The following is a 14552-nucleotide window of genomic DNA, read 5'->3' as shown; positions in this document are numbered from 1 at the left end:
CTCCCCAAACCATGCTGGAGACCTAATTATCAGTCAGTGCAAGGGGACAGGGCCAGATTTACACCTTATATGCCCCTAGGCACAGCATCTTCAGCACGCACACACCCCTCGGTCACAGACCCCACCACAACAGTACAGCACCTTGCACACCATTACCCAGCGCCCCCCGCCCACAGACCCGCCACTGCCCACAGCCCCACACAGAGACCCCACTGCCTGGCACCCCAACACGCACAGACCTTCCCAAGACCGGAGATGACTGTGTCTGCCAGGCTGATCGCTCTGGCCCCTCAGGCATGGCGCGATCAGCCAGGCTGGAGCAGGAGCAGGAGCAAGGCCTGCCCAGGCTGGGCTCCCTCAAGTCGCACTTGCCTGGCAGGGCCTGCATTGGACTGCTGAGCTCTTCCCCTGCCACAGGGTCCTGCTTCACCTTCCCTGATGGTAGGAGCACCCAGCAGTGCTGCGTGGGGCCGAATGCCCCTCAGCCGGCCCTGCCCCGCCCCCTGCTGGGACCCGGGAGCAGCAAACATTGCATTTTTAGGCACCCCCAGAATGCTGGCGCCCCTAGGCACATGCCTTCTGTGCCTCACTGGAAATCCAGCCCAGAAGGGCATCGTAAATCTTGCAGGGCTCTGTGATTCAAGTCCCCATGAGTAGGGAAGGGAGTAGTGCTTGAATTGCTGCCTGACTGTGTGCAGACAGAGCTTGGGGCCTGATGCTTGACTTCCCAATTGTGATTGACCTTTTAATGTTGGAGGTCAAACTGAGGAGTGGACAATATCAGCCGTAGTTCACCTTCTTACTGGGGCCTCTCGCCTCGTGTCACGCAGGGACCAGCCAAGGCAATTTAACACTGGATCATCTTCCACTGCCACGACGAAGGAGCTCTTGCTAGGAATTGTTCTTGGGAGGGTGGGGGCTCATGAAGCACAGCCGGGCTCAGTGCTGTTCTCCTGTCACACCATGAATCAGATCTGGAGGACTGTTTCCCGTGGCGTGGGGTCAGGCAGGCAGGTCATCTTCACCCACAACCCTGATGCTCCATTTTTACTGTGAGATTACTTTCCTTTCCCCCTGAACAGAAAGTAAACTTCAATTCTGTAGAAATCTTTTTAAAGCAGCTCCATCTCTGATCCACAAGGGAGGTTTGAATAAAAGTTCTTGCTACGTGGGCAAGACAATGGTGGATGCGTTCTGATGTCTGTAGATTTACCATGAAAGCATTGACTTCTTTTACAATAATAAGCTGTAGTGTTGGCCTTTTTTTTTTTAGTAGAATGAGCAGCACAAAGGTCTTAATGGTACACTGGGATCCTGCACGTGTTTTGGGGGTATGTGCTTAAATTTGACACAGAGGCATTAGATCACTGTAGGAACACAGGACTGAAATATTAGGGGTTCTGCAAGACAGGAATTAAGTGCATTAGCAGACCTATGTGACGAAGAACTTGCCAATCATCTGTCCTGGCTCTCGCCACTATATCACTTGGACACATTCAGGAGCACTAACATTCATCAAATCCTCTCTCCATGAGAATGACACAGGTCCTTTTATGTCCATTCATAGTGTCTGTCTGACTCCCTTTTCCTGGAACTGGTTTTGCTCTCTGTTTATTTTATGAATGCTTAGTGCTGGGGAATTGTTAAATGTGTGAATTAGATTTCCGATTTTAAGGCACATTTTGGAATAAATCCCACCTTGGTAACTTTGAAAGGGTTTCTGGCTTGTGAATGACATATCTGAGCTGTGCACTGACTGCAGCTTCTGAAGTGAGGTGTGGTTGGTTCCACAGCATCAGGTTCACAGTGTGAATAAGAGATTGGGAACAGGCTATGGGGGAACCAGTCTAAGAACGTTACAGCACCTGGTTAATCAGCTGCCAGTCTATCATGTTAAATATCCAGCTGTCATGTATTATCTTTCAAGTGAAAATGAATAACTCCCATTAAAGGTGAAATGGGTTTGAAGTCGATTCAAGACAGATTATAGTACTGTTATGAATGTGTGTTCGGCAGGGGGGGAGCTGTGTGTAATATCCTTGTCTTTCTAGTTTTTAAATAATAGATGTCCTAAAAACTAACTTACTCCAGGTTACCAAAATACAGGGTTTATAGGTCATAGGATGTGCATTCTGGGAACAGCATCAATTTCCTGGAATATTTTCTGCATTGAGCTCTGATTCTGTTGCTTTTATGTATACATTTGAATTTGAATACCATTGCTTTGTATTAACGTGTTTAAGGTTTGTCTAAACAGCCATTCTTGGTGTCCATATCGGAGCCAGTCCCACCACTGGTCATAGGCCAGGCTCTGTCACCCAGACTTCCTGGGGATTTCAGTGGGACTGCTTGGTGGAGGGTAAGACCAGCCATGCCCTCTGCCCAAATGCTGAGTGCATTCCACACTCTGAACTCCCAGCCTCTGCCAGTCTAGGAAAGTGAGACTGAGTAGGACCCAGATGTGAAGCTTCTGTGTTGCACCTACCACTGCCCTGGGCTGGCTTTAATGAATGAATGCCTCATAATGCTTAGCATGCTGTGTATGAACCTTTCTGCACTCAGGGTAGGAATCTCATCCTGCATTGTCCTCTGTATAGCAACTCTTCCTGGAAGGAGGGGGAATCCTGACACTCGAGCGCTGACATATGGCCAAGTGGTCCAATCTCACATGTAAACACAGGAGAAGACTGTCTTGCATCTACTAGATTTTAAACTGACCCAGGGAGTCTGAGTGAGTGGTTGTGCTTTTCTGCTTGTAGCTATATGGGTCTGTCACAGTTCCTTATTTCTTAGTGCCAGTAATGCCAGATAGCAAGAGAGAAACTCGTACTTTCTCCCTAGCATGTTTAGTAAGATGCCACTTGGCCCAGATGTTCCTCCTCTTCAAATCCTTAGACTGTTTGTTTCAAGAAAATACAACAGCACGGATGGAATTACTGATCTTTTCATCCAGCATGAACCCCTTTAGAGCTGGCCTGATGGGGATGTCCTAATGCTAATCTCATTTGTCTTTGCAGCACCAGCCAGCCAGGCAGACAAGGAGCTGACAGAGTCTCCAGCATCCTCCAAACGCATGTCATTTCCCAGCAGCTCTGAGTCACCCCTCTCCTCTAAATGGTCAAAAACTTCGGAGGAGACCAAATCAGAGCAGGTGAGGCACAGGAGCCCATCATTACTTCCTGGAAAGCCATAAAAATCTGGATGCTGTTAATTGACTTCCCAGGTGTTTAGAGATAAAGAAAAGTGGATGAAAAGGTGGTGATTGAGTGGTAGGACAAAGGCACAAGATTATTGCAGTCAAGCTGTAAAGAAGGAGGAAATATAAGTAGTGATTGTGTCAATCGTGATTCAGTCAGCATGTTTTGTTTCATCTCTATAGACGTATCAGTGTCCATACTGCAAATACAGTAACACCGATGTGAACCGGCTTCGGGTACATGCCATGACCCAGCACTCAGTGCAGCCCATGCTCCGCTGCCCGCTCTGCCAGGACATGCTCAACAACAAGATTCATCTGCAGCTGCACCTCACGCACCTGCACAGTGTGTCACCTGACTGTGTTGAAAAACTCATCATGACGGTAAGTCTCTGGGAGCCAAAGTGCACCTTCTGCCTTCCCAGCAAGAGTGAAGTTGTCTTAGCATAAATGAAAGGGCCTTGCCTGTGCCCATGGGCACTGGCTAGTTTTGATGTAACCTGCTGATCCAAGATCCCACTCCTTGATCCTACACGAATTTCTCTTGCTTTGATTCTTCTCATGCCCATGTTTGGGTATCATGGTGGTCGTCACAATCAGGAGAAAGAGTTACCATGTGGAGATACTGAGAAGAATGTTCAGTAAACATGCTCTCCCTCAACCCTTTAAAGTCACTGCAAAAGTCAAGTCTTAGGTGGAGGCTTGTGGGAGAGGCAGCAGTTCGTGTGACTGTGAAGAAGCGAGCAAGTGCTGCCATGTTAACTCTCTCATGAAACTGGACAGCCGGGGTCGTTAAAGTGATGGTTTACAGGAAATCAGGAACTAGCTTTCTGTTTAAAACATAATTGGGAGAAGCAATAGGTTTACTGTCTTGGGCAATTTTATCATTCTTGAGGCAAGGGTGCAGCTGGCATGGGATACAATGCCTCAGGGGAATTCACACTGTGCTCTTCAGTCAGTGATCGATGCTCATCAAAATGGGAGTAGTAGGATCTGTTCCTTCAATGACAAATCAGTCAGTCAGAGATAACGTAACTTTTTACAAGTAATAGATCACTTTTTTCAAGGCAACTATAACAACCATGTGGATATTGTGTAGTTGGCCCATGTGAGATGGATAATGTGTGGCTGTAAAATCCTGTCAATTCCTTGTTTAAAATGTCACTGTCAAAATGTTTTGAAATGCCTCCTTTTAAATTGAACTTTAAGGATGGTCAGTTAAACTTCTCTGAAGTGGAAAGTTCTTTAGGCCGTTGAAATGGAGGAGATTTTCTAAATAATATCAAATATTTCCGTGGAAACATGTAGTTAGAAATAGATCAATTTTTGTAATTGTTTCTCCACGGTGGGTTGTACCTTTGTGCAGCTGTGACTATCTTCACCAGTGCAATTTCTCTACAAGTGTAGCAAAACTTGAGAGATCAGTTAAATCTGGTTCAGTACCAAGATGTTTCTGTCATACTTTTTTTCCCCTTCTACAGCATTGCTGTAAGTGTCAAACATGGGAGTCTTGTTCTAACACTCTCTCTGATGGAAGCCTTTATCCAGCATTCTGTTTGTCTCCAGTTGATTTGAGAAGGAAATTAGCATTACAGTACATGATGGGAAATGTCCTTTTTATTACATTTCTAACATTGCGGTGCTCAAGCTGTCATTCTGAACAGGCTTTTTGTACAAGCGACATTCTCTCGCTCATGGACTGGCTGATCGGGCACTTGCTTTTACGATATCTCTGTGGAGCACCTAGCACAATTTGGCTTCTAAGCACTGCAACAATACAACTAAATAAAAATAATCTTGTATGTGCACCTGTCTTTCCAGTATTCCAATCCATGTGTATCAGGAGACAAGAAAAAATGTCCAGGGGTCCATGTTTCTTCTTAGGTGGCATAGTTTGTGGAAGCACATGATCTTGATCCAGCACCAGTCTTCCTCTTTCCCCTTTGATTTCTGTCTTTTTCTCTCCTCCCTCCTTGCTTGTCAGATTTCTCCTTCCCTCTGCTGCTTTTCCCCCACTTTCTCATCCTTCCAAGTCTGCTGCCATATCCCCCTCCCTCTGCCATGCCTGGCTCCTGGTGGGCTGAAGGAATGCTCTGTTCCGCACTGGAGAATAGTTCATTAAGTGCCAGAAGGGATGCTGTGCCTGGCAATCAGTGTTGGTCCAGGAACATCTGGGAGAGATCTGTGCACCACAGTGTGAGAACCATGATCTTGGAACACATCAACATCTAACAGTGTTGACAGGTCCCATTACTGCCCCCCTAAGTAAATGCCAAATTCGGGTACTTCTGTCCTCAGTGAAAACAATAATAAACAATAAAAAAATACCCGGGGGCTTTGGAAAGAGAATGTTAGTTAGCTAACATTTATAGCACTGAAGATATGTCTACACTGCAATTAAAACCTGCAGCTGGCCTGTGCCAGCTGACTCAGACTCGTGGGGCTCGGGCTGAGGAGCTGTTTAATTGCAGTGTAGACATTCAGGCTCAATCTCTAGGACCCTCCCCCTTCTTACGGTCCCAATGCTCAGGCTCCAGCCTGAGCCCAAACTCCTACACCGCAATTAATCAGCCCTGTAGCCTGAGCCCCGCAAGCCTGAGTCAGTTGGCATGGGTGTCTAATTGCAGTGTTGACACACCCTGAGAGGCCCCAAACAAGGACAGAGCCTGATCGAACTGAGGCATTGTATACATTTATATTCAAGGACTGTCCCAAAGAACTGAGATTCTAAGGCAGCTTAGAGTCAAACAGAAGATGAAAATATTTTGTCCCTATCATGAAGAGAAGAAATTTGAGAGCAGTGAGTAGCAGTAGAACTTCTGCCATACAAGTGGGAGTCCCCAGTGTGCCAAGAGTGCTCTCCATTGTTCTAGCCTAGAGAAATGGGGTCAATTTATGAGGCCTTGTCTACACCTACAAGTTGTACCAGTTTACCTAAACTGGTTTAAAGACTGATGTGGTTAAATTGGTACCGCCCCTTGGGTGGGCACTCTGTCATGGTTAAGAATGCCTTATTTAAATCGATACACAGAATTCTTCAGACCATTTAGTCTGCAAGCAATTTAGTTAGATTGGTGCACCTTCTGTGTGTGATCAAGACCTCACTCACCCAGTGATTGAACAACCCCCGTCCAGGGCACCTGGAGTGTTCCAGCCTTCTGCTGAGATCAGAAAGGATGGGAGTCTCCTGTGACCCTGTCCCATGACTTGTTTCTTTGTTCATGTCCATGAAGCCTGGGCTGCTTTTCTCTGTGGTGCTGGGGAAATAACACCTAGGGAAGTGGGATGGTCTACGTGCTTTGAATAAAGCAAACGGGGGGCAGGCAGATATTTTCCTTTTGCTTTAAATGGCAAACAACATGTTTTTTAAAAAAAAATAAAGAAACAACCATTTGTGGTGGACACAGGAACACCGTAAATTCCTAATTTTGCTCATTCCAGCCAAGATTCCTGTCTCAATCTGAAGGCACCGAGACCCAGCTCATGCACTATAAATGGATTGCAGCCCAATAAATGGGAGCCGGGTTGCTTTTGACACGATGTCTTTGCGTTCAGTATTTGAAGGAGGCTCAAGTTAATAATACCTTATCAGACGCCTTTCAGGAACCTGCAGTGTCTAATATGTCTGTTGCCATAGTAACAGCTGCTTGCTTATGCTCTGCATCTCATATCTGTGTGTTTCTTGTCCCTCTCCCTTTCATATCAACAAGCAGTCTGGGTGACTTTGGGACAGTCCTGCTGGGAATAGCCAGAGCACTAGCCCTCCTTTCTGAGAACTGATCCTCTCAAGACACTCTGCTAGTCCATCAGTGGGGGGGGGGAGGCATGAGAGAAACGTGTGTGATTGGTATGTAGAGGTCCCGGAGCTCAAAGGCATGTGTGCAACAACCCCAGCATCTAATGGATGGGGAGGACATAATCTAGAGAGTTTTTATACAGTAAGTGACGCTCCCAAGAGACCCTGACAGCTGAAGGAAACATTCCATGCAGCCCCAGTCCGTCTGCACCAGTCTTCTACTGCTGCCACTTGATTACACTGGTGAATAAATGTGTTTAAAATTTGTTTTCTGTGGCATTTCACCTGCTGTAAACTAGTCTAGTCGTCTTTCCACACAACAGCCACTTCACTAGTCCTGGACCTGCACCGCTTTGGCCAAGAGCTCCTTAATGAGGGTGAAGTGCAGTTCACTTCCATAGTCAATTGACAAGACTGATGGGCTCGAAATAGGAGCAGGGACTGCTTCCCAGGCAGCCTCCAGTAATAGGGAATTCTCCCGCCTCTCTCTCAGCTTCCTTTATCTTTCCCTAAATCCCTCTCGCCTCCATTGAATTCTGTTGTCATTTTTCTTGTCCGGTGTTTAAGGTGTCCTTCCATTGTTCCCTGTCGCCAGCTCTCTTTTCATCTTTTTCTTTTCTCTCTTGCTCCCAAAATAATTCTTTCCTGTTTCTGCCATCCTCTCTCCTCTCTCACTATCTTTATATTCTTTTCTCCTTTTCTATTGTCTCCTCTTACTGCTGTCTGCCTTCTGCTGTCAGTCAGTTTTTCTCTCTCACTCCCTCTTGCCCCCTCCCTTCCCCTTCTTTCTTATTCTGTCTCATTCTCCATCTCGGATGAAGGTAATGAAAATAATCGGGCTTCATTAATTCTGAGCCCTGTGAGATGATAGCCATTTGGAGCCATGTTTGCCAATTAGATGGTCTAAATTAGAAGTGACCTTGGTATACTGCCATCGCTTTGCCTTTCTGAGTCTAATGAAGCTTTTCACTCCAGCCCCCTCTCTCTCTTTGTAATGGAAATTCCCTCCTTTGTCTGGTTCGGGGACCTTGCATTGCATGTGCATTTCCCCCCTGCATGGACAGAGGGGATATTAATGTATTTCCTCAGACCCTTGCTAGAGAGGTTATTTTTAAATCTAAATTATTTTGGCCATGTTGAGGGAGCTCATGAAGAGCTACCTAGAACTTCCATGGGCTTGGACCTGCGTCCCAGACAGGCAGAGGCAGCCACTGGGAGAAGGCAGAGCTAATGTATAGAATCTTGATCTCTTGTCATTGTCCAAAGGTGGGTACGTGGCTTTGATGTGTCCAAGACCCATGTTACGTATGTAGGGTCAGAATAGAGGAGAGACTGGCCAAGATGGGAACCTCTGTACGGATGTGTTACCATGAGACAGTGAGAATCCTAGCCACCACAGCTCAGGCCTCAGTGAAGCAGTGCTTTCTGAAAACCCCAACTATAAGCTTTGCTGAGCCTTAGAAAAGGGTATGGTGTGTGGAAGTGGGAGGAGGGGAATGTGAGAACAGGGACCAACAGCCATTTACTGAGCACAGCATTGCTGGCAGACTGGAGTTTGTACTGAGCCCCTTGTCCACTCCCTGAGCTGTTACATTCGGCTCTTACAACAGGCTCTCCAGCGCTGTCACTTGAAGAGTGTGGGTGTGGCCCAATTTCAGCAGGATTTCCACACCGAAGGATCATACTTCTCTCAGCCGTTTTGGACTGTCTCCTCTGAGGAAGCAGCTTACGGAGTCCTTTTCAAAAACAGCAGCAAGCTCATTTTTTCTTGAGGATTAGCATTCGGGCTTAGTCTCTGTGAGAGAGGACAGTCTTAAGGGAGACAAACAGGACAAGGAGAGAGGAAATCTGTGTTCAATTTCTGCTCTCTTTGTAACACTGAGCAATTGGACCAAATTTTTCCAAACTGGCCACTGATTTGGGGTACCGGGTACACATACTGGAGCCTGCTTTCCAGAGAAGCTGAGCACCTATAGCTTCTACTGGCTTCAACTGGAGTAGTGGGCTCTCAGCATCTACAAAGACCAGGGACCACTTTCACCCCTCGCATAAATACTCACTAGCCAATTTCATCTTGGGGCAGCAGGAAACTGCATGAGAGACATTGCTAGGATAGGAAGGAAACATATTAAGGTCTGATAGTACTGGGTATACATTTCCTGTGTAGGTGATACCATTCATAGCCTACACGATAACATTGTCTAGAAGACTGACTTACAAGAGAGCCAGGAAGTGCTAGCGTATGGTCCCCTAGGACACATGCCTACATACTGTGGGGATGGGCAGGTTAGAAATTCCAAGAGTGAACTAGATAATTATTTTCTAGAGTTGAAACATGCAGGTGACTTTCAGCCCAGATAGAAAAATGTAACTCTAACTCCAAGGGGATGACAATCTGATTTGAACATGGTACAATGAGTGTGGCTAAGAAGCAATAGGGAAATGCTAGAGGGAGACTGTGAGCTCTTTGGGGGCAGGGACCATCTCTTTGTTCTGAGTTTGTACAGCTTCTAGCACCATGGGGTCATGGCTGGGGCTCCTCGGTGCTGCCCCAGTACATAGAATTACTAAGTCTAGAGTTACCCCAGCAAGCGGACACAGTGATGCATTGCGGTTGTATACATACCTTAGGGTTGTTTTAATACCTTCATATTGGTTCGTATGATGGTGGTGTTGTGGAAGCACTCGAGGAACTTGAATGAGGAAATACAAGCGTTTAGGAGTCTGGAAGACTGGAGCTAGGTTAGTTCCCAGCTATTGCTGGACCAGCTGAATGGGAGGTGACCACCTGTGAGCACATGAAACAGCATATAAGTGAACTTCCCCTACAAGACTCAACCCTCCACAGCCCTTCCACCCATGACAGTTACACCATTTAAATACAGACAGAACCATAAATCATTTACCTGGTTATCTGTGATTGGCAGCCAGGATTCAGTGCCTTCCTTTTCACCTTATACGCTGATTATTTATTTGTATTGTGAAATCACCAGTGTGCGCCAGGCCCTCTCTGCACTTACAGGAAGCCATAGTCTCTGCCTCAAAGAGTTACCCGTGTGGAAAGAAAACAGATGAAGATGGGGGCTTGAGACCCAGCCTGTATGCCAAGTGATCTGTTTGATGAATGGTGAGGCAACTTCCTCCGGGAGACACACAGGGTGTGGGAGGGGGGAAGCCCCCATCAGGAAGATGGCTGCAGCAAAGAGGGCAGCTGAGCTGAGCTGGCAAATAACTGAGAGGTGGGGAGATCAAGCAATGAGCCAAGCATGGAGCTTTGCATTCAGGGTTTCACCTGCCAGTGGCTCCCTTGCATAGCTTGCTGGGAGAGCCTGCCGTTGTCCTGAATACACAGACACACACACAATTTCTCACTTCCTGCGCTTCTGCCTTTGTCTCAGTTTCCTCTAGGAATTTTCTGCCTTATAACAATTTCCTGTAGCAAAGCCCTTTCTGGGTGTGGGGGAGGAAAGAGGGAGAAGGGGGGAGAACTGAGGCTGTGGAGATGCAGGTAGGTAAAGGTAGTTACTTAAGCACATAGAGGGGCAGGATTTACTGGTTTGGAGGCCCAGATTAAGATGCAGAGGAGCATGTGAGGTTGATGATTATATTTCGGGGTGAGTTAATTGACAGAAGGTGAAGTCAGACAAAGAAACTCTGCTTACTGCCTTCTTGAATCCCAATCAGGAATTATGATTAAAGACACGGCGAGACAACAGAGCCCTGATGAATTGGTGTCTTTTTTTTTTTTTTCCTTTTTACCGTCATTCACACTTGATTGACTTCAACCTTTCAAGTGCAAAAGTCTCTCTTTTCCATTATTATTCATAGCCATCTGAGTTTTTCTAATTAAAGTGTATGAAAACAATTACTGATCCGTCGTACTGAGTCTGTTAGTGGAGATGACTGCCTTACTGTAATGTGTATAAAAAGCCCACAGTTTTCTATAATGATGTGCTACTGAGGTGTTAGATAATTTTATTTTTTCTACTCTGTTGGGGTTTTTTAAATTTCTTGTTATTTATTTTTGATAATTCCTAAAGATCCTGGGAAAGCACTTTCCCTGCTGATAAAACTGAGAGGGACATTGCTTTCTTTCTGTCTTTCCTCCTCTGCTTCCCACCTCATTCCCCCTCCTCTGAGTCTGGTTACTATGAATTAATCGGTGACCTTTCACTTCTTGCATTCCCTCTGGACTCACCAGCCACAGCCTTCAGAAATGTTCTGCTTTGGAATAAAAGATGGAATGAGTTTGGCATTCTCCACCCCTTTCCTAGTGCTTCATCAGTGGCAGCTGCCTTTATAGGGTGCAGACATCTGTAAAACACACATGCTGTGTCTGTATCACTCACCTTCAGTGCTCAATTTGTGCCAGGGCCGAGTCCCAGAACTGCTAGGCTCGGCCGTTCAGAGCCCCGGCACCTCTGGGCTTGCTGTGTCAGTTACCAAAGCAAAAACATCACGTGAGCTCCAGCACCTCTTTCATTACAAATGAAGCACAGCTCACCTTGCACAGCTGTGTGAGTAGCCAGAGCAGTCGCAGCATCCCTTCCCTCTGCTGTCTGACAGCCGAGATCTCTCACAATCAGATCATCGTGTGAGGCTGTCCATGTATGTGCTGCTGCTCCCCATGAACCTGAGCATGGCTGGATCAGACCTTCTTTCCCTACACATGCTGTATAGGGTTTACATCAGTGCCGGTGAGGAAGACATCATGTCCTATTTAGAGTTCACAGTATTTCAGCTATACCTTAGTCACAGACTTTGCTAGTATTTCATTAGTTATCCCGCATGCACCTTGTGGCCTATGACTTAAGTTTGCTTAGAAGAAGGTAGGTAGCTATATTGTATGAAAGTAATCGCATCATTTGTTATGCCATGAAATCCAAGGATCAGTCCATTCCTCTGCCTGGCCTGAAGGGGACCCTTTTGTAGCTTCACTAGAGACCGTGACAGGTTAGCACTGGCTACAGCGTGCCATGTTCTCCCAGCAGTCAGTGACTGGAAAAGGGCAGTGTCAGAGCATAGCACTGTGAGTCCGTTTGGGTTTGCTGCTCCCTCAATCACTAAGAACTCAGGGCGTGGTAAGGATGTTCCTTTTAGCATCTAGGTGAGAGGATGCTCACAGACAATCAAAGCAGCAGAACTGACATCAAGCACTTGTTTGTGGGGTGAGCTCCTGTATGTGGCCGTGTTATGAGATTGCACTAGTGGGAACAATGGTCTTGAATGGTTTCCTGAGCTGCTGTGTTGGGGAGCACTGTTGAAGAGCAGCCTTTAAGTTGCTAGGTGTGTGGCGCTCAGAAGTACATAGGGTTTTGTTGCTGCATGCCTGATGTTAAGCACTGGGCAAAGAACTAGACCTTTTGGTCAAGACTGTCAAAAGTAACTAGTGATTTTGGATGCCCAACTTCAATTACGTTATGGGGGCCTGATCTTACGAAGGTGCAAAGCCTGAAACCCAAGCTTCTTTGGAAGTGTCTCAAATCAGGCTTCCAAAAATTGAGCTATCCAGAATCACTAGTTTCTTGTAAAAATCGTGGCTCTGGGTCTTGGGCTGATGAGAGCACAGCTGATTGCAAACAGAATTTTGAAGCGAGCCAGAGTAAACACTTGTTTTCTTTCCAACAGTCAGAACATGGAAGGGATTACAAAAGTTTTGTGTTTCAGACATTTGCCGTCTCTTTTCAGTCTTTCTTTATTCATCCTTTCTCTTGTCACCTCTCTTTATTTGTACTCTTCTTTCTCATGCCCCTCCTTTTTATGCATCAATACACTTTGAAAATAGTGCTGTAGTGCTCCCTAGTTCAAGATTACAATGTACTTTACAGGTATGATTTAATTAGGGCCTTATTATGTTTTCAGCAGCTTAAGGTGGGCCTTTCAACTTATCTACCTAATTGGTTGCACAAAAAGTTTCACAGCCCATGACAAAACATTGTCAGTGATCAAAGTCTGAACTCTACATAAAGGAAAAATATTAATAATAAGATTATTCTTCGAGTGTGCACTGCTAATTATGTCCAGAATGTAACTGTAGAAACACTTTTTACTGATGTGAGCTTTGTCTAATAAACAGGAGTCTTCAGTGAGCTAAGAAAAGTGACACTTCTGCTGATGTCTAATTTTGCTTATTTAAAGATTTTAAAAACGTTTTTGTTTTTATTTCTCCTCTCTCCCATTTTCCCCACCATCCCTCCTTCCTCAGGTGACAACACCTGAAGTGATGATGCCCAGCAGTATGTTTCTCCCAGCAGCCACTCCAGACAGAGATGGAAACACCAATGCAGAGGAGCCGGGGAAGAAGGCTGGTCAGTTACTTAACTCTTACCTGAAAAAAATCATCCTGCTTTGAATTGTGGCAGCTTACTGTTCTTGTTTCCCATGCACTGAGAGAAAAAGGCCTCATTGCTATCCCTTGCCCATGCAGTTTCTCCTCAGATCATTCATTTCAAAGACAACTGCAGACAGCAGGAGATCTAACAGGATTTCCAGATGGACACGTTTGCTTAGGTCAGAAATGAACTGATTTTATAAACATTGTGTCTGAGGCCCTGATTTATGGGCATGTTGGAGCTGATTTGCTCTGCTCCAGGGAAATCTTCAGAGTGATGATGAGCCACCAGAGCAGCTCCTACCTCACATTCCTACTAGCGTTGGCTCAATGGTCGGAAAAAAGCGTGTGACTGGAGTGTCTCTGCACATGGCTGATCCCCCACTGTCAGAACAGCACCTGGGGATCACTGACAGCCGTGCACAACAGAGCAATCTTGAGGGTGTTCTAATTTATGCCATGGGCAGGTCCAGTGCCCAGATGATCCCCAAACTAGCGTAGACCAAAAGTAGCTTAGAATGATCCCCAGGCTTGTTTCAAATCCTTCTCCATCAGAACAGAGAACCAGAACCAGTAATTTTTGGAAAGGATGTTGTATTAAAACAAGAACTAAAATACCTCTTCAGACATGAGAAATTCTGATACTGGGTGACTCAGAGAATTGGTAGTGAGATTTAAAACTTTTTACCTTTTTGCTCACTATCTTGAATACAGCCCAGGAAGCAGCTAATTTCACTGAAGTAACACCACAGTTGAGGCACGTTAGCAAGGCAGCTCAAAATTACATTGGCCTTTTTTATTACTGTATAATGTTGTAAAGTCGTGCCTACCAGTAACAGTGGCCAGCTATTTAGTCCTGACTCTAGTGTGTGATATGGTGGCAAAAAAAAGACACTACAGTTTTGGGTGCATAGGTGAGGTCCCTAGTCTCCAGATGGAGAGGCAATAGTCTCCAGGCCAGATTCTGTCAGTGCAAGCCTGGTGCAGGGACCAAAGTGGGAGAGATCTATAAGGTAGTTTGGAATTAAGACAACCACCACCTCCTTTCTGCCACAGGGCCTGCATGTGAACAGCACCATTCCAGAGAGGACACCAGTGGCATGGCTTGGGCTGCTGGAGATGTGCTGATTCCTTAAATCCCCTCCTCAGCTTCCACCAATAAGCGTGTCTCTCCCTTACCAGAACTGCTCTGTTCTCTTGGGTAGAACCTGGAGGAAAGGTTGCAGTGG

General features: G+C 46.0%; 1 protein-coding gene across 7 annotated transcripts in view; it reads left to right on the top strand.

Moving 5' to 3' along the window:
• Window positions 1-14552, top strand: part of ZFHX3 (zinc finger homeobox 3) — a 301533-nt gene that overhangs the window by 253431 nt on the left and 33550 nt on the right. For all 7 annotated transcript variants that reach the window (XM_050922216.1, XM_050922217.1, XM_050922213.1 and 4 more), the window contains 3 exons: window positions 3018-3151; window positions 3380-3580; window positions 13198-13300. In XM_050922216.1, the coding sequence (XP_050778173.1) occupies window positions 3018-3151; window positions 3380-3580; window positions 13198-13300 (438 nt within the window). The remainder of the gene's footprint in view (window positions 1-3017; window positions 3152-3379; window positions 3581-13197; window positions 13301-14552) is intronic.

This window comes from Gopherus flavomarginatus, chromosome 14 (genome assembly GCF_025201925.1).
Source record: "Gopherus flavomarginatus isolate rGopFla2 chromosome 14, rGopFla2.mat.asm, whole genome shotgun sequence".
NCBI lineage: Eukaryota > Metazoa > Chordata > Testudines > Testudinidae > Gopherus > Gopherus flavomarginatus.
Note: the sequence above shows the minus strand (reverse complement) of the source record. Positions and strands in the feature narration are given on the sequence as shown.